This window comes from Lissotriton vulgaris, chromosome 9 (genome assembly GCF_964263255.1).
Source record: "Lissotriton vulgaris chromosome 9, aLisVul1.2, whole genome shotgun sequence".
NCBI classification, from domain to species: Eukaryota; Metazoa; Chordata; class Amphibia; order Caudata; family Salamandridae; genus Lissotriton; species Lissotriton vulgaris.
Genome location: NC_141697.1, coordinates 361,734,557 through 361,758,963, shown reverse-complemented (window position 1 = coordinate 361,758,963; position 24,407 = coordinate 361,734,557). Strand labels below are relative to the sequence as shown.

The following is a 24,407-nucleotide window of genomic DNA, read 5'->3' as shown; positions in this document are numbered from 1 at the left end:
TGGCATATGGGACCTTATCCCCTGCAGCTACCCCTCTATTTTGGCTAAATACACTTTTTGATTTTTTTAAAACAGTATTATTAGACAGGGTTACTTCTAGCAGTCCTTGCAGAGTCCTTTGTAGTATCAACATTAGATTCAACATAGAGGCAGCAGACGATAAGTCACGGTTTAGTTCTGGATTTAACTCAGGTGTTGTGTTCAGTTCATCATCCTGATTCAAACTGGTATCTCGAGCTTCCAGCAGACTTTTATTTTCATTTCTTTTCTGGCTTGTCCTGCTGCTCAAGGAAATTTCTGGCACTCTTTCACTCCCTACCATAGGAATTGCGCTGTCCAGTCGGATCAGGCTGTCCAGGGGATCTCTCTCCAAGTCATATGAGAAGAGGTCATGCGGTGATTATGACAACCGTGGCGATGGTAGGCCCCCTTGATCCAATAATAACTGTAGAGAGTGATTGGCCATATTAAGGAAGTCGGTCCTGTGTACCTCCACTTGTAGGGAGGCACATACTTTCTCTCCCCTTTCCGAGCTCCATTCAAAGATGTTAGTTTCCTTATAGTCTTTTTTTGGTCTTGTTCATGTACTTGTGCTGGTGTAACAACTTATTTAAAATATCTCCCCACAAATTCCTTTATTGCTGTGGCTCTGCCTGGGGGATTGACCAATGCTTTAGTCCTCTTTACTCCTTTTCTTTTCCCTTTCGCCGGGGTCAGCTCTATACTCCCACTGCTCCCTTCCAGGGAGCCCAGGCTTACTGCGTTTGCCGCATTCAATTTTGGCCTCAGATTATATTCTGCCACTTTATAAGTTTCACTACCAGTGTAGCCTGGGTCAAAAATCCTTGTTACTTAGACTCTCCGTGTGCACTAAAGTTTCCTCGCTGGGGGTGCCAGTTCACCACCAATTAGTGACTGTATTGTCTTTACCTGGCCCCCGATCTCAAAGGCGCCCGCCAGTGCAGGCAAAGGTGCACGCAATTACACACAATTACAGGGAGGTTCACACTCCTCTCCTCCCTCTTACCTCTGTGTGTCTGACTCACTTGACCCGCCTCGTGCCCAGCCTCTCTGCCTACCGCTTTGTGCAGGGAGCCCCCTGCACCCCACGTTCACCGCGTCTTCTTCTCCTCTAGTTTTCGTGTTTGTTTTTCCGTTTTTCCTCGCGTTGCAGCCTTCCTCGCGTAGTGGCAGCATTCAGCTTTTTCCTAGTCTAGCCCTGCCGTAGCACTAACTTTAAAAGATGAAGACATTGCCCATCAGAAAAACGCTATCGAAGGCAAGTAATGCTTTTTCTGTTTCAAATTATCAATTTTGCAGATTATTGAATGTTTGTAAACCTCTGAGATTGTTCTGTTCTCAGTGATTATGCCTTCGGATTGGCGTCTTTCAAGCGAAGATGAATCTGCAGATATAAAGCATTTCAGTTGCAAATTATTATGCAGCTATTTGCATATGAATCAATACCTATTTCCTTAGAATTGTAATTGCTCCAATGTAACATGAAATACCTGAGGCAGTGAGGGGGCAGAAGTAGCAAATCACAGCTTAGCAGTGACTCCACTTGTAGACGGCAATGCCAGGTTCTGTATTGTCTCTGGGCGATCTTTACCACCCTGTTTGGGAAACATTTTTTGAGTGTGTGTGCTAAATTGTTACAAGATATGTAGAATATGCAAGAGAAACTTAGCAAAGAATAGAATCATGAGCATCTGGGAACTTGCCTGCTGCTGCCGTCGGGAGCCCGGGTGGAGGACTGCTGACCCCTCAGACCCACGGGGATTGCCGCCTGCCTGCCGCCTGCCTGCCTCACACTGCCCGCTCCCACTACCATCTGGGGAAGCACTGGCCTTTGCGTGAGTGCAGGACAGGGAAACTACAAGCCCCAGCAACCCAGAGAACCACGTGAGCAATCGTAGCCCCAGGAGGCGCTTTAAACTTCCGTCAGCCCTGCAGAGCGGGGGGAGCATCTGGGAACTTGCCTGCTGCTGCCGTCGGGAGCCCGGGTGGAGGACTGCTGACCCCTCAGACCCACGGGGATTGCCGCCCGCCTGCCTGCCTCACGCTGCCCGCTCCCACTACCATCTCGGGAAGCGCTGGCCTTTGCGTGAGTGCAGGACAGGGAAACTACAAGCCCCAGCAACCCAGAGAACCACGTGAGCAATCGTAGCGCCAGGAGGCGCTTTAAACTTCCGTCAGCCCTGCAGAGCGGGGGGAGCATCTGGGAACTTGCCTGCTGCTGCCGTCGGGAGCCCGGGTGGAGGACTGCTGACCCCTCAGACCCACGGGGATTGCCGCCTGCCTCACGCTGCCCGCTCCCACTACCATCTGGGGAAGTGCTGGCCTTTGCGTGAGTGCAGGATAGGGAAACTACAAGCCCCAGCAACCCAGAGAACCATGTGAGCAATCGTAGCGCCAGGAGGCGCTTTAAACTTCCGTCAGCCCTCCCTCGCGGGACGCTGGGCTAAGCCCGGGCAAAGGGCGGGCCCTCTGTGGCCCTCAGAGGCACAAGGAGGCCGGGTCGGGCCTTCCCACCTGGCTCCATCGAAGGAGGAGTGTTTGCACTGAGCACATACCACCCATCAGTTGGCCAGCCGAAAGTCCGGGCAATCTTAAGATTCACAGGATCCCCCTCCCGCCGCCGCTGTTTCCATCCCGTGGCCGCCGAGTGGAGGGGGCGGTCCACAGCCCCCAGAATCCCCAGTGCCACCTGTCCCACGCCATTCCCGCACGGTGGTGGATTCATTCAGCTGCATCACGCGGTCAGAGAGAAGGTAAAGAGACTCATACACTAACTGTGTACATCACCTAACATTTGACTCTTCTCCCGGACATTATCTTTGTGATATCTACTTGCCCAAACAGTCTGGTTGCTGTATTGCATTGCATCACACGCCCCTATATATATTTTTGTTTTTGTCAGGGTTGTCGACCTTCAGGGAGTAAATCATAGCATGACTCGCAAGGGGGTTAGTAAAAGAGTCAATAAAAAAGCTACGCTGCAGAGAGGCTTGTCCCTTGGGTCTCAAGTTCGCGCGCTGAATATGGTAACTCCGCCCAAGTACGTAGAAAGCAAACCAAAAGATTGTTGTCAGCCCGACAATAGAACAATAGACAATAGAACACCTGATATGCTTCAGAAGGGTTTGTACCATGGGACTCATAATCGTATCTCAGATAGAGCCATATTGTCCCCTCTCAGAGACCAAGAAAACGCCGCCCCTTCCCAATCTGTGGATAGCCCATCCTGCAATAACTCTCCCCTACCAACTCTTAGCTTAGTACAAGATTTAGCATGGTTAGAGGAACTAAACAATATGTGCAAGACAAGACATATCTTAGTGGAATCCCCAAAAGATAACCCACCCTGCCCGGCAATAAGCACCTTACCACCTTCTTATGATAGTCCGCGGAATCCCTCCCCTAAACTTGGAACACTTAACATTCAAACTGTAGTACCCTCCCAGGCTCTAGGGGATGCTAAAAAAGTAAACCAGTTAGACCCTTCCTCCCTGTCGGCCTTAGTATATCAAATTGAACAACTGCTCACATCAATAGTGTCGCCTCTGATAGAAAAAATGGATAGCCTAGGGGATAGGTTACTGGTACTAGAAATCACTATTCAGGCTAATCAGCAATTAACTAAAAATATGCTGACCATGCCTAGCTCTCAGCCACGGGCAAATAGCGTAGTGCCAAAGCAACCACTGGCCCTTCCTCCACCAGCACCAATAGCTTTCACCAAAAATCTTAATTCTGCGGCGGGACACTACACGCGGGACAGAGTAGAGCCAAATAAACCTTCACATATAAACCTACCACCAGAGGCCGCCCCGTTTGTCTGTGTACTTGCAGGTGTGCCTGTACTAACTAAGAGGAAGGTAGAAAGCCAAACAGATCTGTTAAACAAGGTTAGCTTCTGGCTTACAAAAAACAGACCCCTGCCAGACAGCCTTGATGGAACAATACTGAGTGTCAGGCGGGTAGGGTGGTTAGGGTCCCTTCCCAAAGACACTACTGGGGACCTGGTTTTAGTGAGATTTAAGAGTGACCTCATTGTTCCGTATATCCAAAATTATCACCCCCAGGAAGGAGATGGACCTATATCTACCTTGAACTTACATGACTTCTATCCTCACAGGTCGTATATCCCTTTACCAAGAGCAAAGGTTGAGTTTAATTATAGGAAAGGCAGAATCCCCTGCGTACTGAGTGACAGAGCTAACTCAAAAATTAGCCACCTCGGGTCCCTGTATCACGGTTACAAGTCCAGAATGTTTTATTAATTGTCTGTACCCACAGCACCTTTGTTGTAATTGAGGTTTTTGCGCACCTTGACTCACTGGAAAAATACGACACTTATAAGGATTTCCGTTGTCCCAGGTTATGTACATGTTATTTTTAACTTGTAAATACTTTATGGTACTGTATGTGTGTTTTCATAAATGTTTTTTAAATGTACGCTTTTATGGTTTTTTAACAAAATCGAATAAAGCTTGTTTTGATTTGAGTACCTAAGTGGTTTCAATTCTTTTTCTGTTATTCTTAAGATTGTTACCAGCGTTTGGAGTTCTTGGGTGATGCAATTTTGGACTACCTCATAACCAAGCACCTTTATGAAGACCCTCGGCAGCATTCTCCAGGAGTTCTGACTGACCTGCGATCTGCTCTGGTCAATAATACAATATTTGCATCATTAGCTGTGAAATATGACTACCACAAGTACTTTAAAGCAGTCTCTCCTGAACTGTTTCATGTTATTGATGACTTTGTTCAGTTTCAAATGGAAAAGAATGAAATGCAAGGAATGGATTCTGAGGTAAGGAGTATTTGAAAGTGGATTTTTCTCAACTGTCACAGATGGTAGTTTTACCGTATTCTGAGTGTATGTGAATCTTCTCCATTTGGTGAGCCTTTCTTGGAACAAAACAATCAATTTTCTATACTTGCTTTCTTAGTGTGCTAAGGAAGAAGTTGATCTCCTTACAGTGTGACAGTCTGATGTGTTACATTTGCGTCATGCCTCAGAAAATCTTTGCTGTTTGCACTGTTAGGTACAAGTTACTTGCCTTGGGCAAAGATCTTTCTGGTGGACAACCCTTCTATCTGCAAATTCTTCACCGATTGGCCCTCCTCCCCATCATTCTGAGGACTTATCATACGACTTTTAGAAGGCCCCAAGTTAGTTCTTGCACATTGCGCTTTCTGTCATTCTGGTAAGACTCTTCTCCACCCCTGAGGGCATGGGTGGAAAAGGACAGGGAATGGATGTCTGTGCACAGGGGTGGTACCTGTTGCTGCTCTGTGACATCCTAGCTGGAAATCATTATGTTGGAGCTATTGTGCAACCTGTCAGCACAGGAGGGCTATTTCCACTTTTCCAGATCTAACCTGGCGAAGATGAGGAATCTGCATTCACCAGAGAGATCTTTACTCAAGGTATGGAACTTGTTATTTTATTAATAACATGCTCGCAATCTAATTAAAATAGTTGGAAAAAAGAAGAGGAGGCACCTGCAAATAAGTAAAAGGTTGCTGTATTTATAGTTAGTTGTAGCAATATTGTGAGAAAGTAATTTAAAGGCTGCAAATAAATGTTGCATTTGCCCCAGTGTTCTGATGTATTCATCGTTTAAAGATTGTCAATTATTTTAATTCAGGTATTTGAATCTCAGATACTGAAATTAAATTTGGGCTGTGCCTCCTTTTTTTCCTTTTTTCCCAGCAGTTATCTCTGCATGCAAAGTGATTTTTTTGAAGAGTGCCTGAGCACTATTTACCCATTTGCCTCCTACTCTGCAAGAATGGAAATCATTGTTTGGGGTGGGGGCCCTAAAAACAAGTTCGCCTAATGATAGAGAAGAACCTTAATAAATAGCATTGATGATATTTTTTTGCGTTGTATGGTACATTCTTGCTTGCATTGAAAATAATTCAATTAAGCATATTAATCTAAAAAGCATTCCATTGTAGAAGTATTATTACACTTTTACTCACCTTAGTGTTTCTCCCACTCCTAATCCCACAGCTCCACCCCATCATTATATGCAGTCACCAGCCTCTTGATCTGTATATTTGTGTGCCTGTGTTTCTCTTCAGTTTCAACATACTCTAAAGAAAGGAACTGAAGTCATGGGATTCTGAAGCATATGTGGTGGGGGGGGGGGGGGGTGGGGAGGGGGGGCTCTTGTGTGCCTTGGCTTCCAAATTTCAATCTTACTTCCCCAAAGAATAAAGTTAGTTAGCATGACGGATAACTATACACAGTTGAACAACTCAATGGCTTCATTGATGATACGAGTCACTGTGAATTATAATGAATTAAAACTACATAGACTTGATTGGTGTGATTTTATTGCACAGCTTATGTATTTTTCCAAATGTATGCTATTTAGAATTTCAGTGGGAGAATATTAAAAGTGTTAGTCATACCATATATTTTCTTAGAATTCAATCATATTTCAGAAGAACTATCATTTTAAAAGTATTTTATTTCTTCAAATTACGTGTAGCTTAGAAGATCAGAAGAGGATGAAGAGAAAGAAGAAGATATAGAAGTTCCAAAGGCAATGGGAGACATATTTGAATCTCTTGCTGGTGCCATTTACATGGATAGCAACATGTCTTTGGAAATGGTATGGCAAGTGTACTACCCTATGATGAGACCATTAATAGGTAATTTGTTTTCCTTCAGAGAAGCCTAGCAATTTTTTATGTGTAAAGTAATGGGAATGATAATTGACCTCTTTTCACACCGATTTCTTTACAGAAAAGTTTTCTGCCAATGTACCACGTTCCCCAGTCCGAGAGCTGCTAGAGATGGAGCCAGAGACTGCCAAATTTAGGTAACATGCAGGTTTTCATTCAGTAATAAATAGTTCTTTTAACATTACAGCCATTTTCCTGTACTGTAAACCAATTAGCTCTGAATGTTTTTATGGCAAGGTTATTATGCACTTTAGACTCATGTGTTAATGAAGAGAAAGTCCATATCTGTCATGTGGTCCTAAATAAGTTCTTCTTTAAAATGTACTTTCAGCTGAAATGCTCAATTTTGTCACTATCTGTTCAGTTCTGTTACTGAAGGCTATTTTCTCCATGATGTGTTTGCAATATTTTATGATCTAATAATGGCTGTAGTAGTACAAGCATCATTCAATCAGAAGCTGTTGTATTAAATATGTAGATAAGTAGGTCAAATGTAGTTAAACTTCTAAAAACACATATCTTGAATATTAAATGTAATTAGAAGGCTCCAGTATCACTGTTAATATTTGCGTGGGACTATACAAAGAGAGAACAAGGGGTTGCAGCCAGTGTTCTTTCAGTTCATAATTCTGTTTTCAAATATTCAAAATTAAGCCCTAATAAATAAACAATTCACTAAAATGTGTGTTGAACCATTTCATATTTAATCCACATTTACAAAGTTCAGTTTACTATAGGAGCGTAGCCATCTCTGTTTGTGCATAATGGGGATTTAAACCAGTTCTACATTTGAAAATGGCTATTTCCGGATTTGATTGAGTAGAAATGTAAGGTACAAAAAAATGTAGAATTATACCAGTTCAGTTTCAGTTTTTAACGTCTTTATTTCGATTTTTCATCATAAAAGACACACATATAAACAAAAATTACATAAAATACAATTAGTGTGACAAAGTCATAAAGTCATAAATATTTATATAAGCATACTAAACAAAATAAAAATAACAAATAGTTAAAAATCTCAATTAAACATACATATAAAGACGTCAAGGGAAAATTATTGGAACATTTAAGTGTATATAAATATAAAAAGCAGATCATCAATACTGGTAAAATCAAAGGCCAAAAAATAGTAGGCTAACATACTATTTGCGTTATTCAGATCAAGGTGCTATGAACTGACTTAATCCTTATTAGCCAAGCCCACCCAAGGAATTTGGCCAATCCGATGGATAGCCATTCAGAAGTGTTAGTTCTCAAAATATACAATGCTTCACTACTCACTCGGGTGTTTAGTCTAGTACATATAGGTTTTAGCCACTTATAACGTGGTTCACGATAAGCAGTACAAACAAATAAGAAATTACCTAGTGTTTCTTTACAATCGGTACAACAAGGGCAGAAGATTGACTCTGTCTTCTGCCAGCCACTAGAAAAAGCCCTTAGTGGCAGTGTACCTACACGAAACTGATGGTATAGTTTCCTATCTAATGTTTTAAGGATAACATCCTAATATGTTTCTTTATGGGGAACTGCTTTATGGAGCAAAAACTGTCCTGTCAAGTTCGATTTCTCTGAAAGAGCAACGTGTTCCGTTTTTACCATGGACCAAAAGAGAAGTTTAAATTCTTCCTTTGAAGGAAAGGTATGAGAACCCGGCTCAGACCAAAGCAAGGGAAGGCCCATTTCAATAAGAGTATTCTTAATTTGCTTTAGCCATGGTATATCACCCGCCCCTTGTTGCATCCTCACATCCTGTAATTCTAGGGCAAACATGGCAAGTTCCGGGGTAGACCATATGCGTCTCCATAACGCCACCATCCTATAGAGGGCCTGGTGTTTGATGGAATAAGTGCCCATGTCCATCAAAAGTGGTAGGACTGGTGTTGAGGAAGGGAGACTGACTAGATTTCGAAGGAATTTATTCTGTATCCTATCTAGGACAGCCAAGTCCACACAACCCCAAATATCGGCCCCGTATAATATTGCTGAGCTAATTTTAGCACTATAAATTTTAAGTGCGGGCAGTACTCTTTTGGTCAACGAACACCGCTGCTCCTTTACTAGACAACCGGACAGGCGAGCAAATTTCAGACTGAGTGCCGCTATTTGCTCTTTCCATCGCAGCCTATAATCCAAAGTAACACCAAGGTATGTCATTACATCAACCTGCTCCAGTCTGGACCCATTCATTGAAACATGGCCCCTCAATGGTTTATTCTTTGTCAGGACCATGAACTTGGTTTTATTAATGTTAATTTCAAGATCGTTCTCATTACAAAAGTCCATAAACTTATTTATAGCTACCTGTAAACCCTTCTGTGTTTTAGCCAGTATGAGAGTATCATCTGCGAAAATTAAAAGGGGAAATTTAGTCCCACCCAGTGATGGAGCATCAGTAGGGATATCTGAGAGGAACTTAACCACCTGATTAAGGAAGAGTATGAATAGGGTGGGGGCCAGGACACAGCCCTGCCGCACTCCACGGGTCACGGGGAAGGATTCTGTAACCTGGCCCTGACGACCCCATCTGACTCTTGCAAAGTTTCCCTCATGCATCCTAATGGTGAGTTCTAGTAGTGCAATAGGAACACCCATCCTTCTCAAAGCTGCCCACATCTTCCCTCTGGGGACCAGATCAAACGCTGAGTTGAGATCCACAAATGCAGCGTATATCTTCCCACCTCTCAGTAACACAGTTTTCCAATAGATCATGACAAATCTTAATATCTGATCAACTGTGCTAATGTGGGCCCTAAAACCCGCCTGCAGTGGAGACAGAATATCGACTTCTGACATCCACGTATGGATTTTCCCTAACAGCATTCTGGCTATTACCTTTTGTAGGGCATCGATAAGACTGATGGGTCGGTAGTTTCCCGCATCAGATCTATCCCCTTTTTTATACACGGGCAGGATCTCAGCCCCTTTCCACGAATTCGGGATCCTAGTCCCTCTGGCTATCGCATTTGCTAAAATTGTTATGTACGGGACCCAGTGTGTTTGATCATACTTAAAGAGGTCCGCAGGGATGCAGTCCATGCCGGGGGCTTTGCCATTCTGCACTTGTTTGAGAGCAGAAATAGCTTCAGTTTCAGTAAAAACCATGTGGTCAAGTTAGGGCACCTCAGACTGCAAACTGGCATCTTCCCTAATAGTGAGGGAGATCCGTTCCGTGTGGCTGAACTGCGTCTCATAGTGCTTGACCCATTGCTCAGCAGGGACATGGTTTACCGGAGTATGCAGTTCCCCAGTCCCTCCCCATTTCACAACCTCCCAGAATTTTTGTTGGTTAGATGAAGTACTTGCCTGATATAAATCTGACCAACGCTGATCATCCCAATTGGTTTTTGCCACTTTAAGTGCTTTCCTATAATTAACCCTTGCTAACCTTATATCCGTAGCTGATTTGGATGTGATAGCAGTTAACAGGGAGCTATGGGCAATACGACAAGTTTTGTCATACCATTTAGTCCTAGTTAGCGCTGGGCCATTATTTCTTCCTTTTACCGGTTCGATAAAAAAAGATTTAATTTTAATAAAAAGAGACTCGTGGATCGTCCGGATTTGATCAAGTGAGGTTCCAGCATCAAGTATGGGTACCATCAAATTTGTAGCAGCTAAGACCTCAATAGCAACCCCATTGATAGTAGCAGGGTTGTCTAGGAGCCTAGCCCATCGTACCCTTCTGCAATCATTCGTAAGACCAGCATCTGCTGTAACGATATTGGTTGCAGAATTCATAAGGAGACCCTCATACACTGATAATTTTATTACCAGGGGATTATGATCACTCTCTGGCCTTGTGACTACTTCCATGTCCTCCAATATTTTCCAAAACTCTATCCTTAACAAAAAATAATCAATGCGGCTCGAATGCTGGGAATTATCAAATGTAACCTTTCCCATCAAGTCTGATTTGGTCCTTCCATTCGCTGCACGCAAACCCCATTCAAGACAAAGACCCAACCACTGCATAACTGCCTCCGTAACTTTTTTAATTGGAGGAATAGACAAAAGGGGGATATTCCAAATCTGATCAATTTCCCCATATCCCCCACTGTCAAGATTGGGAAACGGTTCAAAAGAACAGTTAAAATCTCCTGCCACCATAACACATTTGTCTCTACTAATATTATTCAATAGGGAGTCTAGTTCAGCTACCACTCCCGCAGGCTTCCCACCTGGTTGCCCTCTTGCATATATATTAATCAGGAAAAGGTCCTGATTATTTTTACCGGATAGTTTCAAGGCTAGAATGTCGTTGCTTAAAGTAGGAAGGTCTGTAATAGTAATAGCTAAGGATTGTCTTATCCAAATAACCAGACCTCCTGACGGGCGTCCCTTAGGACCTTTACAGGCTGGTTTGTAATAGTTAAGGTAGCCAACCCGATAGATGGCGTCAGTTGACCAACTTTCCTGTAAGATAATTACATCATGTAAATCCATAAAGGAGCCCCAGTCAGCCTCTGACATTCTCCCCTTTAATCCCGCTATATTCCATGACAAGACTGCGAGGGTGTGAGTTGGTTTCTCTTCCGTATTAACAACTAAGTTCACAATCTCCTCCGAGTTCGAGGGTCTAGGAATACTATTTGAGAATGTTTCCCTTGTTACCACCCTCTGTGTTATTGCACTTGACCCTGAAACAGTCTCTTCCCTGGGGGCACTCACGTTATTTGGGGAGCAATTCACTTCAGCACTAGAAAGCCCAGCGGCCAAGGGTTCTATGTCATGTCAATCCACACCTTCCAGACCGGATAGGGGAGCAAACCGGTTCGCAAGGTGGGGATAGAAGATTGGATAAAGCGGAGCGTCAAAATGAAATCTCCCTCTAGACCTGTCCCTTCTGGTGTGATGAAACGGAGTTTGGGGTCTATTTGCATATAAAGTAGGATAAAAGTAATGCAACGATAACGTTTGCACATCCCCAACTCTTCCGAATCTTGGTTCCCTGCAGATGAATTCAGCAACCCAAGGCTCTCTAAAGCTAATTACCACACAATCCCCCTCGAGATCTTTCTTACCATAACCTATCCAATCCACCCTCCTTACATTAAGTATTTCGGGATTTAGGTTAGGAGGGAGCGGCCGATTTTTATTGAGCCAGAATGTAACCTTATTATAAAGATCCTTGTGTGTTTCCCTCTTACCATCTCCAAGAGGAGCCACGCCAGTTAAGATGATAGTATAAGGCACTGACTCTGGTGGGAGGTTCACACACTGTTTCTTTGGGATGGGTTTGGTGTTGGGCTGGTGGCTTATGTCATGATCCCTAGTGGAAATGGGGTTTTTCTGGACCTGAAGATTTTTTACAGGCTTAGGCCTTGAAGAATTCTCCGTGGAAGTTGTTTTCTTGGGAGCGGGTACAGTTTTTTGTTGCGGGGCCTTTGATATAGAGGGTCCCGCTTTAGAGCTATTACCCCCTGCTTTATTATTCATGATAGTGGGCTTCGGGATGGTCGGGACAGGAGGGGTCAAGCCAGTAGATGCTAGGCTGGCAAGGATTCTATTGGAAGTCGCTATATTATCCTTCACCAGCATATCTAAGGAATCCATTTTAGTGTTTAATAATCTTGTCCTTTCAAATAGCGGTAAAAGTAAAGATTTAAATAGCAACTCTATTTTAGCCAAAAATATCCCTTCTGTGATGCTAATTTTGGTCTCACCTTCCCCTGACTGGACAGCTGCGTTAGTGTTAGGTAGCTGTGAGGGGGATGGAGTAAAGTTTCCCAGACCCTCAGTTTGTTCCTCTGGGTCAGGTGAGTCTATCCTTTTGCGCTTCCCAGGATTGTGAGTGGGCGTATGTTGTGATTGGGAAAGGGAATCCATTTGTTCAGTGCTAATATTAAGTTTTGGTGAGTCCGAGAGACCAGAATTCTCCCTGGACTGATCTAGGTAAATGGTCCCACCGTTTTGTAAATTATCATGCGCAGTATTAAATGCACTTTCTTGGTTTGACCCCACTATCTCCACAGTGTGAGTCTCAGGAGCAGTTGCCAACACTGCCTCTACATTTTCAAGAAGGCTATCTGTGTTCAACGTGGAGAGTGGGACAGGGGAGACAGCCTCATTAATTTTACCTAGTGAAGAACGCTTGCCTGTAATAATGTCAAGCGAAAGGCGTTTTTCAACTAAAGCGATCTCCTTCTCCAGTATAGCAGTTGAACGTTGAAAAAATTGATCAATTGTTCCAGTAAAAGAACCATTGGAGGTGGAGACCTGAACTTGCCTCTCTTTACCAGACCTTAAAGTCATTTTTAAAAAAACAACGAGCAAGATTAACACCAACCGCAGTATTCAATCAACAAAGCCACAAGATTTTTCCTTCCAAATATGGGGACTCAAACGTCACTTTAGTCTCAAACAATAACGAATAATTAATACCAGTTAAAAAGACTTAAAATTAAGAAGAAAATGTTAGTAAGGTGGCCCAGCCCGGCCTCCTTTGGCCCCGGACGGCCACAGACGGTCCCGCCCTTGTCCCGGGCTTCTCCCGGCACCCTCCCGCGCGCTCCCACGCCGCGGGAGAACTGGCCGCAAAATATAGTAATCGCTGGGTAAGAGGGGGAGTGGTCGGGGAGAGCAGCCCAGGTGATCTCTATCCGGGCAGGCGGGTGCTCCTGGGAGTCAGAGTCCCAGCACCCGCGCTCGCAGCCCCGCCTCACACAGTCCTCTCTGCTTGTCCCTCAGCAGTGGCCCCCAGCGATGGTCCGACTCCCCTCACGAAGCGGGACCCGCGGAGCGGGTACCGCGAGGAGTGGGAGTAGAAGTAAAAGGGTAAGAGGCAGCAAAATCCTCAATGCAGCGTCCGTTCTGCAAGGCGTCCCACTGATCTGTCCAGCAACACAACTTTAAAAAGGCTCAAGGGCGGGGGGGGAGTGGTCGGGGAGAGCAGCCCAGGTGATCTCTATCCGGGCAGGCGGGTGCTCCTGGGAGTCAGAGTCCCAGCACCCGCGCTCGCAGCCCCGCCTCACACAGTCCTCTCTGCTTGTCCCTCAGCAGTGGCCCCCAGCGATGGTCCGACTCCCCTCATGAAGCGGGACCCGCGGAGCGGGTACCGCGAGGAGTGGGAGTAGAAGTAAAGGGGTAAGAGGCAGCAAAATCCTCAATGCAGCGTCCGTTCTGCAAGGCGTCCCATTATCCATGAATCCCTAAACAGTACAGAAAGATTCTTCATTAATAAATAACTGAAATAATGAGTTTTAGATACCATCTAAATCCTTTGTCATAATTCTGACTTCGATAAGGAAACCTGAAATATTAAAATAGGACAGTTTAGAGCGATCCATGATTTTCTCCAGTTTCATTCTCAAACGTTTTTAACTCCCTGTTCACACTTCATTTGGATAAAGGAGGAATTCTATCTTTTCATAAGGGTAAGTCTATTCTGAAACTATAGGTTTTGCCTCATGAATACATGGTGGCACAACCTTAATCTTGCTTCCATCCCCATTGCTTGTACCATAAAAGATTTTGGTAAATTCACCATGGACTTCAGACATTGCCCCTCGATCACATCCCAGTCCTGTTCATAACATACAAATTCTGTACCATACAGCAACTTAATTTGAATGACCGCTTTAAAAGCTCTTGGGACTAGTGATGATTCACGACTCCCGAAGTTCTGCCTAACTTTACAGAGCCCTGTCATGCCTGGTAACACTCAGGATTTCTATACTTCCAGGTGCATATCTTCATCTTAAATTATCATTAAAATGCACACCTACATATCTTCAGTATTGTTTTATAAGTATACTATTGGAAAGATACTTCTTAGGAAAAAACACCATTTTGGCTTTCTCCATATCGATCTTTTTGTTTCGACATTAAAACTCTCTTAATTTTCTTTGCAGTCCTATTTAAGTCATATCTATGATTACCAAATAATCTGAGTATAAAAGACGTGATACCCTTCCAACATAGGTCATTCACCTATCTTGAGTGAATAAGAGGCAGTTCAGATGGGTGTATCTGCTAGATGAACTGCAAATTACACAGGTGCCAACACACAACCTTGGTGTAACCCATTCTTAATTGGAATCCTTCCTGAAAGGTACCACTGTAAATTTATTCTACCGTCTTCCAATTTCCCCATGGAGTTCTTGTAAAATGAATAACCTACAAGATATTTCCTATTACAATTTCTCTGTAAGGTTTTTCTAATTACTGAATCAAATACCGCCCAGGAGTCGACAAAACAAGAGAATTTAATTACTCTTTGTCTGACATTTCCAAATTTGTCCAAAAGTAGCACCTGAAAATCTAAAACAAATTTGAAGTAACCAGCTGGTATACAAATATAGTCTATTTGGCATTGTTGTGTCCATTATTGAATGGTTTCAAGACTGAAACATCTGATTCAAAACAGCCATTTAATCATAATTAGCCCCAATTCCCCTAAATAGATTACATATTTTGGGCAGTCTTGCATACTTGACATTCTGGGAAAACAGCTGGTGACATTTTATATGCAGTCAGTATCTTATTCTAACTTAGTCTGCTTGATGATTCAATCTAATATTGAAACCACCTATAAGAACAATTAAACTATTGTGGAACTTACACATTATATCATTCAATTAACAATTTAAATTGTCTTGAATTGTACAATTTATCTAATATCCAATAGAGACATCTAGCCGCAGATTCCTTACCCTAGAATATCCCAGGCTTCAGGCTGGATCTGGAAACTTTTGCCTGAGCAATATCCTTGCACACCAGTAGGTGGAGTCGGTCAGCTCTGCGTGACGTCGTCCGAGTCATCCTCACTGGAAGTGACATCCGCATCCCCTATGTAGCCGCCACATCGATATGCTGACGTCAGTTCTATTCTTTCCACGCTAGCTATCGCAGATCCGTAGAGAGAGCTACCCTTTGTCAGTTTTTAGCAGGCTTTTTTCAATGTTTTGTCAACAATTTTTGGTGTGTAGATTTTTCCCACGATGTTGAAGTAAACTGCTGGATTAAAACCATGCAGCACCTGCCACCGCGCCATGTCAGTGACTGATCCACACTTCATTTGTTTCTGGTACATAGAACACGACCAAGAATCAACATCATGCTCCGACTGCTGGGCCATGGTTCCTAAGGCTTTGAGGGAGCTGTCTCTAAAGCTGCTTGCAACACAGCATTCGGCTCCACTTCGCCCTTCCAGGAGGTCTCGTTCCTGGACGAGAGGAAGGTCCAGGCACCACTCCAGGAGTCTTAAGTAGTCCTAGTCGGTCAGGTAAGAGGCATAAGAAACCCAAAGAGTCGAAGCATGCTTCCTCTTCTCTCCATCTGTCGGCCGACACAACGGAGTTGCCTTAACGCTCTAGGCCTTGTTCTGTGGAACCTGGTGTCGATCTACTCTGCGAAATTCCAGGAGCAACCTATACCCAGCTTAAAGATTTCTATGATGCCATGTGCCCCAAGTTTGAGCGACCTGGCCTTCCCGGCTCGACTTCGGGCCCGAACCCTTAGGAGATGCTCCATCGGGTGTCGCACCAGTGGCTTCAGTAGCCCCAAACGTGTCCAGTGGTGAACCAGACTAGCGCCAGTCATACCCCTGCGACCTTCTCTGCCCCCTGCACCAAGACTCCCAGCGCCAGTCCCATCCTTATCTACAATGACCTGGAGCCAGATCGCATCTTTTGACACCAATTAAGGCACCTATGGCACCCTTGGGTCCCCTAGGTCGTTTCCTCGGTCTTATTTTGAGGGAGTAGGAATGGAGGAGGATTGGGAGGAGTTCCTGGCCCCTTTACAAGACCAGCCTGAGCACGAAATGGACTGGTATGAGTAACTGCGGGAGGTCAGTGGACTGTATACCTCCCCAGGCTCTGGCCTACTTTCACCTCCTCCTGTGGCTACAGAAGAGCGAGCTTCATATTGTATGGTGGTGAGAAGGGCTGCCAAGGTCCTGGACCTTCAGCTCCATTCAGTGGACGTCAAGTGAAACATCTTGACAGGGTATCTCCTCCTCAGAACCCCTCCAGCCTTTCAACAAGGCCTTGGCTGATGTCCTTTTGGACACCTGATCCAAGCCCTGCACAGGGGGTCCTGTGTAGGATAATCGCTCACTGCCATTACCCTAAAGCGGGTGCCCCAAAATTCCTCACCAATCACCCTACTTCCGAGAGCTTGGTGGTCCAAGCCTCTACCTCACAAGGGTCGATCCATTCCACACCCTCATACAGGGAATCCAAGAGGCTGGATAGTTGGGGCAAGAAGATTTTGAAATGAGGAATATGACACTAAATATTACTGCGATCTCATTTTCTGACTCCTCTCAGTATGTCTCGTTTCTAGTGTAGAATTTTATATATCCTCCTTGTGACAGATGCCCATGAGATCTCCAAATACTAGACCCTATCCGGGCTTGGCTTGTTCAACCGGCAACCTCGTATGGTATGTTCCATTAACTGTGTTACTCTAAAACTTGTTAGAGTCTCCTTTCATTAACATATATAGTTACGACCTCCTCACTTTCTCTTCTTAGAATTTTCCCTTCACCGATTGATTGACCATTAACCAGCCCTGCGGGTCACTATATTTAAGAATTGAAGACCACTGTCCGGGTCTTACGTTACAAGCTGGTTTGTACAAATAGGTATGTTGTAAATGGGCAACAGGTAATCCACTTAAGGCATTCACTATTACTAGGTTAGACTGATTCTCAGTGGATCTTGTGTGACTTAGTAATATTTAGTGTCATATTCCTCATTTCTCTAGACATCTCTTTTGACACCAACCTATGAATTCCTCATAACTACATAGTCGTACAAGTTAACGACGCAAAAGCATCCGCTCTGAATCACAGTGGAGCCCACTGTAAGTTTATCCACTTGATTTTATGTGACTATCATACATGCTACATGTTAAGTTTATTCTCTTTACTATTTTCTTCAATAACGAAGGATTCTGCCATTTATCTGATATTTGAACGTGGTTCTCTAGCCATGGCCCTATCTAGCTTGCTTCGTGGGAGTACCGGTTCCCTCGCCACCTAGTTTAACAAACATCCGTGGTATGTTTTGTTATTTCCAACGTTGATGTGCTTAATTTTAAATGTCACCAATGCGTAGATATGTTCCTAATGGTACCCTTTTTGTACTAAATAGGTCTGTGTCCCTGTTCTATGTCCTGATGAAGACCCCAATGCAAGGGATCAATTTCAGCCTGCCTTCATACTAGGGGTCGAAAAGTCGACTGTTTTTTTCTTGTTCCTCAGCTTCATCCCCACAATTATACTATTAATTATATTCATGAAGCATGGTAGTTTGTAGTAGCAATACTGGATTTTCTTCTTTGTTAATTGAAATCAGTACAAGAATCCTCGATTAATTGTAGCCTTTTTGGCTTTGTTTTTATGTCACTTTACCCTTTCCTACACTCACTCTGCACTTCCCCTTCCCCTCTTTTCAGGGCACTGTAAGTATCATTGTATATGCTTTGTATACAATAGTTGCCTGAATAAGTGGCTTAGCTACATTGTAAATAATAAACAATGTCAGCAGAATGACTTGGTTGTCCTTATAACTGACTTTATTTGGTTGTAAATTATTTTTCCTTTGTCTAACTGGGACCCCTCTCTCTCAGCAATCCTCAGGAACTCCAACACTCTATTACTCATCCCTCTGAAAGCTCGCAAGCAGAATACCGCAGCTAAATCTTTCGCTGGAACCGCCCCAAAAATCTGGAACTCCATCCCCCCCACATCGGAACGATCCCCTCATGGCCTAAATTTAAGAACCTGCTCAAAGTCCTCTTCCTAGACCGTTCTCGAGCGAAAAGATAAGATAAGATAAGATCCAAGGAAGCTCCTTTCTCGGTTCTCCATCTTACTGTATTCTCTTAACTGTGGACTCTGACTTTGACCCAGAAAACCTCTTGGTCTCCCATCCTGGTTAACATAGAATCCGATTAGATGCTAGTCCTGAATGAGCGACTTCCTACCCGCTCCATGCTCGTTTGCTCTCGTATCTGATCTATACCCGGCTCGATCCTGCATGGTCTATCATAATATCTGTATTGGATATTTGCATATAACTGTACATGCTGTACAGTGCTCTGATACCCTTGGTTCCAGCTAGCACTATATAAAATTCCTAAAATAAATAAAAATACATTAAAAAAATGAAAGAAATACTGCTGCAGGACCTTCAAATTAATTCCTAGTCTTTTTAATGTTCAAGCTCATCTTTTTTTGGCTTAAAGTCCCTTATTGCTCTTGCGACAGGATTTGCTAAAAATGTATGTAAAAGAAAATCAAATATTCTACCTGAAAGCCTTAAATTCCATAAAAGCTACTGCACACTGATAAATTATTAAACGCACATCTCACCAAAGTCTGCATCCTATAAGCCTCTTATATCATGCCACCTTTCCCCTCTGGCTCACTCTTTTCCTCAAACTCAATGTATATAGTTGCTCTTTATTCCAAACCAATTGAAAACCATATAGCACCAGCTGTGCTTGTTATCCAAGGCATCAACTTAAATGACACACTCAGCAGTGCACTCGTTCAAATTAGTAGAAATTAGTTTTTATGAAACAGCCGTTTACTGCTTAAATGGATAGAGACAAGAGACCACCAATTCAGCACCCCTAGCACCTTGCTTCCTATGTGCTTGAGGGCAGTTGTACTGGTAACTCACTCAGTCACCGCACAGTTTTCATAGACTGATTTCCTTGCGCAGCACAGTGTCAATATGAAGACAGATGCAATGTTTCTCCTTTAAACTGCCTGGGGTTGAGAAGCCTAGTTAAATATTTCGTCCAACCGACCGTCTCTCTGTAATCATGATATCACAATATTTTTGTGATAACTTATTTAGACAGCAAATTGAGATTTAGCAGTGTTTCATTAAATCTGAATCCAACAAACTAGATTAAATTCCTCACAAGGCTGCGTTGTTCAATGTAGCTTCTTTTCAGGTCTTCTCTCTATTCCTATGTGTTCTGTGCTGGTAGACATGAGCTGCAGATATTCCACCCACCTAGCTCTGGGCGTCATGCTCCTTAAAAATAAAAACATCAATACTTATAACTTATTACAGCAGTTCTACACTAACATCGAAAAATAGCTGCTTGAAACAACTGTAGCTTCAGCAATGAGCTGTGTCCAAAACGATACAGAACAGTGTTTGACGTTTCACCAGATGGAGACACAAGCACGCATGAGACGATCTTTTAGGAATGTCACCATCCAGCTTCATGAACTGTTAACCTTTTGGAAAATGTAATACTTTTTGCCAGCCAATGTGGCATTGTTATGGTATGAGGATGTGTATAGAGTCTAATCACATATGGGGGTATCGTGGTGCTTAGAAGGTGTCTGGTGCTGGTCTCAAGGGGTCTTACTTGAAGATCCAGGTCTACACTTTCTTGCCAAATTTAAGATTGATGAGTCTCTAATGTGGTTTAGGAGGTTGTTCCACTTTTTAGGATTCATGTTTGAGAAAGCATGGCTTTTTGCTCTTCTTTTGCATATGCTTAGTATGTGTGCGAGTGAGATTCCGGCTGAGAGAGAAATTCTTGGTGGTTTGGTGGACCTGCATGCGGCTGTGCAGGACCTGTATTGTGTAGTGCTTTGCATGTATGGATATGGGGCTTGAACTGTGTGTGGTTATGTGTGTGGAGCCAGAGTTGCTCATTTGGGTGTGGGTGACTGGAGAACTGTGTGGGAGGTTGAGGACCAGTCTGGCTGCTGAATTCTAAAGTCTTTTTTGTGAGTGGTTTGGTGATTCCATTGTAGAGAGTGTTCCATCAGTCAAATAAGCTGGGGATGAGGGGTTGGGTGATGGCTTTCCTGGTGATGTTAGCCACTTGATAAATCTTTTTCAGCATCCTCTGGGTGTGGAAGCAAGCTGCGGTGACAGCTTCGACCTGGGAGGAAATGTCTAGCGTGCTGCTGATGATCTCAAAGTTTCTTGCTTGTGTCCTTGGATTGGCCCCAAGGCCTGTAGGCCACCAGCCGTGTCCCATGGGGAGGCATCTTTTCCCAAAAATCTGCATTTTAGTATTGTGCATGTGGAGTTTGAGGAATTTGGACTTCATCCAGGTGGCCATGTTAAAGCTTTGTCTGGTATTGGGTGTTATCAATGAGATTCCTTACATTTGAATGTCCCCATGCCTCCGACTGGATCTGTAAGATTTTCGAGTATTACATCGAAGCACCGGTAGGTGGCATTGTTTGGCTCAACGTCGCCGGCACTGGTAGTGACATGTGCTGTAACTATATATGCACCACCTCAGCGCACTGATGTCCGTTCTTTCCTTTCCGTGCCAGATAGTGCTGATCCAGATTGGACTACCCCTCAGTTATTTTTTGACTGGCCTTTTTCGACTTTTTGTCTGTTTTCAAACTATGGGGGGCCAGTTAAAGGCAAATGTCAGTCACAGAACTGCACTTGGTGTGTTTGTGGTGCCTGGGGCATGACTCCAAAGCTTATGAGTACTGCCATGCCGTGCCCCAGAAGGCGTTGAGGGAGGGATCCCTTAAGCCTGTCGCTACCTGATGTTGGTCACCTCCCGACACTGGAGATCCTGTTCACATGGAAGTTCCTAGGACCCTTTGCGGGTGCCTCTCCCGACGTTCCTCATCACATTTAAAGTCATAGGGTAAGTCGGGTAAGACTAAACACAAAAAGTCAAAGTTCAAACACTCTTCCACTTCCCTGCGTCTGTTTAAGTCATCTAAAAGGGATTATCGGCATTCCAGGCCCGCAAGTCAGTGGGTTCTGAACCTGGGTCCGTTTTGCACTTTCCTGATTTTCCCGGAGCCAGTACGATCCCTGCCTTGCTGAAAGAATTTTATGAGGCCTTGCACCTCATTTGTGGACGGCCCAGCTCCTTTTGAGTGCTTTGGGACCCCACTAGCACGGGAGAGGCCCCCACTGGCATGGTTCCAGTGGGGGCCTCTCCCGTTCTAGTGGGGTCCCGAGGCACCTAAAAGGAGCTGGGCCGTCCACAAATGAGGTGCAAGGCCTGCGTACCATTCGGGCCCCAAGGATCCCTCCCTGGATCCGGAGCGGAGTTCCTCAGCACCCACTCCAATGCTGGCGCCCCTATGCGGCACCATCCCCATGGACACGTTGCAGGATGGGGGCATCCGGTGCCCAACCGTGGACATTCTTCCACGAACTGAGACAATGCCTTATTTACAGGATTGGCCTGGAGAGCAGGGCATTTGGTAGGGGTCTATGGACCCTTATGGAAAATACCCAGTTGAAGAGGACAACTGGTATGAGGAACAGGGTGAGGCCAATGGGTTAACACATTATCTGACACTAGCCTGGATTTCCCTCCTACTGAGGTTACAGAGGAGGAAGTCTCTTTTGCTGTGGGCTTGTGCAGTGTGACAGAGGCCATGGACTTTCAGCCACCCTTGGTGGCGGTCAAGACAGCAACCCACTCCAGAGTGCTTGGTGGTCCAAGCCTCAACATCCTGCATTTACCCTGGAGCGATCCCTACCACTCTAACGGGTAGAGAATCGAAGAAGTTGGACACCTTTGTTAAGAGAATTTTCCCTTCCACCAGCCTGGCACTGAATGCCTATTGGGCCTTTATTCCTGTACACTATGGGATTCGGTTGCGCAAGTGCTGCCTATGCTACCCAAGTGAACACGGGGAGATGATGGACGGAGCTCTGAATCTTTTCAGACACTCACCCCCCCAGTCACACATCATCGTTCTTTAACTCCCTTCGCCACCCCAGTTCAGACACAGCTATTTGCAAATCAGTCTTGACCCTGTGCCTCATAGGAACAGTCCAGCCTGAACTGCCAAGCCATGTCTTCCCTGGACCGGAAATAAGCATCCTGAGACCGGTTTCGGGCTAACCGCCCTCATCAGCCAGGATAGCTTGAATCCAGTGGCAAAGTGAGCAAAGGACCTACGTCTAGGCATACCCTGCCAAATTAGAGCGAACAAAGCAAACACAAGGAGATGACGGATGGAGCGCTGAAACTTTTCAGACACTCACCCCCATTCACAGATTTGGGTTAAATCCATAATCGTTCTTTAGTTCACTTTGCCACCCGAATTCCCCGAGGAGGCACGGGCCATACTCTCTCAGGCAATTGCAGACGGAGAAATGCAGCAAAGTTCTCAATCATATGTGGACTTGACAAGACCGACTCGCTAGGTAGAGCGATTTTATAGTCAGTGGCCTTGTGGCACCACGCCTGCCTGAGAACATCTGTTTTTTCAGGCGATGTCTAGGCTTCCCTCATGGACATGCCCTTTGATGGCTCTTGCCTATTTGGAGACAATTCGGATTCAGAGCTGAAGCACTTTAAGGACAGCTGAGCTACAGCCACGTCATTGGGCTTCTCTGTTGCCCCTTGTCAATCCCAATCCACCTGCCACTCCATTTGTGGCTGTGGAAGGGGTCTCCAAACACAGCCATACCTCCCCAGCCACCATGGCCAGCTGGCTTCCCAGCCTTTTCGTGGCAGAAGGCACGGGTCCCACAGACCACGAGAGACAGGCGCCCAGCGGTCAGGTCAGTCCACCCACCAACCCTGGCAGCTGCTGCCTCCAAACCTACTTAGTCGCCATCAGACCATCATGGTTCCCCTATTTGCGGTCAGTAACCACAGATCGTTGGGTACTACAGTTAATCCCAAGGGTCTACTTTATCCCAGCTCGGCAACCCTGCTCATGTACAGGAAAACCCTTTTAGGATCTTAGTTTTTTTCATACCAGTGTTCAGTTCTCATCGTGGCCTCCCACCCCCATGTTCCTGACATGGAATACTGCAAAAGTAACTGACCTCAACATGCTGTGATGGCACCTATATAGGTACCGCACATGCCGCTTCCAGTGCTGACGACGCCTACACAGAGCCGAACTATGCCACCTACCTGTGCTCAGAGGTACCGCTTGAAAGTCTTCCAGATCCAATCCGATGGCTGCGGCTGTTCAAAGGTAAGGAATTTGCAGCTAGATAGTCTCTACCAAATAAAGTGTTAGCAAAGGGAAGTAACTTGTTAGTTTGTTAGGTCGAGCCTGAGTCAGCGTGCATGCGCTGCTCTGCGAGACTTGTTGTTGTTGGGTATAGAAAAGAAGCTCCGTCCACTCTCCACCCATATTTTTCATTGGCTTGTGTCATTGTCCTTTGTAAAAGATGGCTTGCAAATCTTTATTAGGGTTGTTAGTCCCCCCCTTGGTACCGCCTTACCTGCATTTGTAACCTCCCGTGGCATCTGGCCCTTTTACGTTGGATGCAACACGGTATGTCTTACTTAGTCTGTAAGCACTCTTTTCTTTAATGGGTTCCTCCTACTGCAGGGACAACGTGCTTTCCTCGCCATGCCCGCTTTCAATTTCATGCCGGACAATGGTGGACAATGGTGGCCGCTTCTTTAAAGTGAAATAGGCCTGCATACACGCTCTTGTTACTTATCTTTTTTTCCAAAAGGTCATGGTTTTGGCACAGGCAAGGATCCAAGTGTTAAATTGTATATGTCACTTGATAGGTGGCCTCTGTGCTCTGGTTTAGCTTTTGTGGGATGCTGAAGCCTGACCCACCTCGGATATGGTGTTCCAGTGTTGGCAGTCAGGCCCTTTCATGATGGTTCTTCTGTGGTGGGGAAAGGAGTTTGAGAAGCTGACGATGGCATGCTCAGTCCAGGTCACAGAAGGGAGAGTGTTTATTGTGATACCGTTGAATAAGGTAAAGACTGTCTCCGAGATGTGTCTGACAGCG

At 44.8% G+C, this 24,407-nt stretch overlaps 1 protein-coding gene across 1 annotated transcript in view; it reads left to right on the top strand.

Moving 5' to 3' along the window:
* DICER1 (dicer 1, ribonuclease III) overlaps nucleotides 1-24,407 on the top strand; it is a 521,797-nt gene that overhangs the window by 490,824 nt on the left and 6,566 nt on the right. Inside the window, exons 25-27 of the mRNA XM_086937733.1 lie at nucleotides 4,551-4,819; nucleotides 6,513-6,675; nucleotides 6,770-6,845. Of these exons, the coding sequence (XP_086793859.1) occupies nucleotides 4,551-4,819; nucleotides 6,513-6,675; nucleotides 6,770-6,845 (508 nt within the window). The remainder of the gene's footprint in view (nucleotides 1-4,550; nucleotides 4,820-6,512; nucleotides 6,676-6,769; nucleotides 6,846-24,407) is intronic.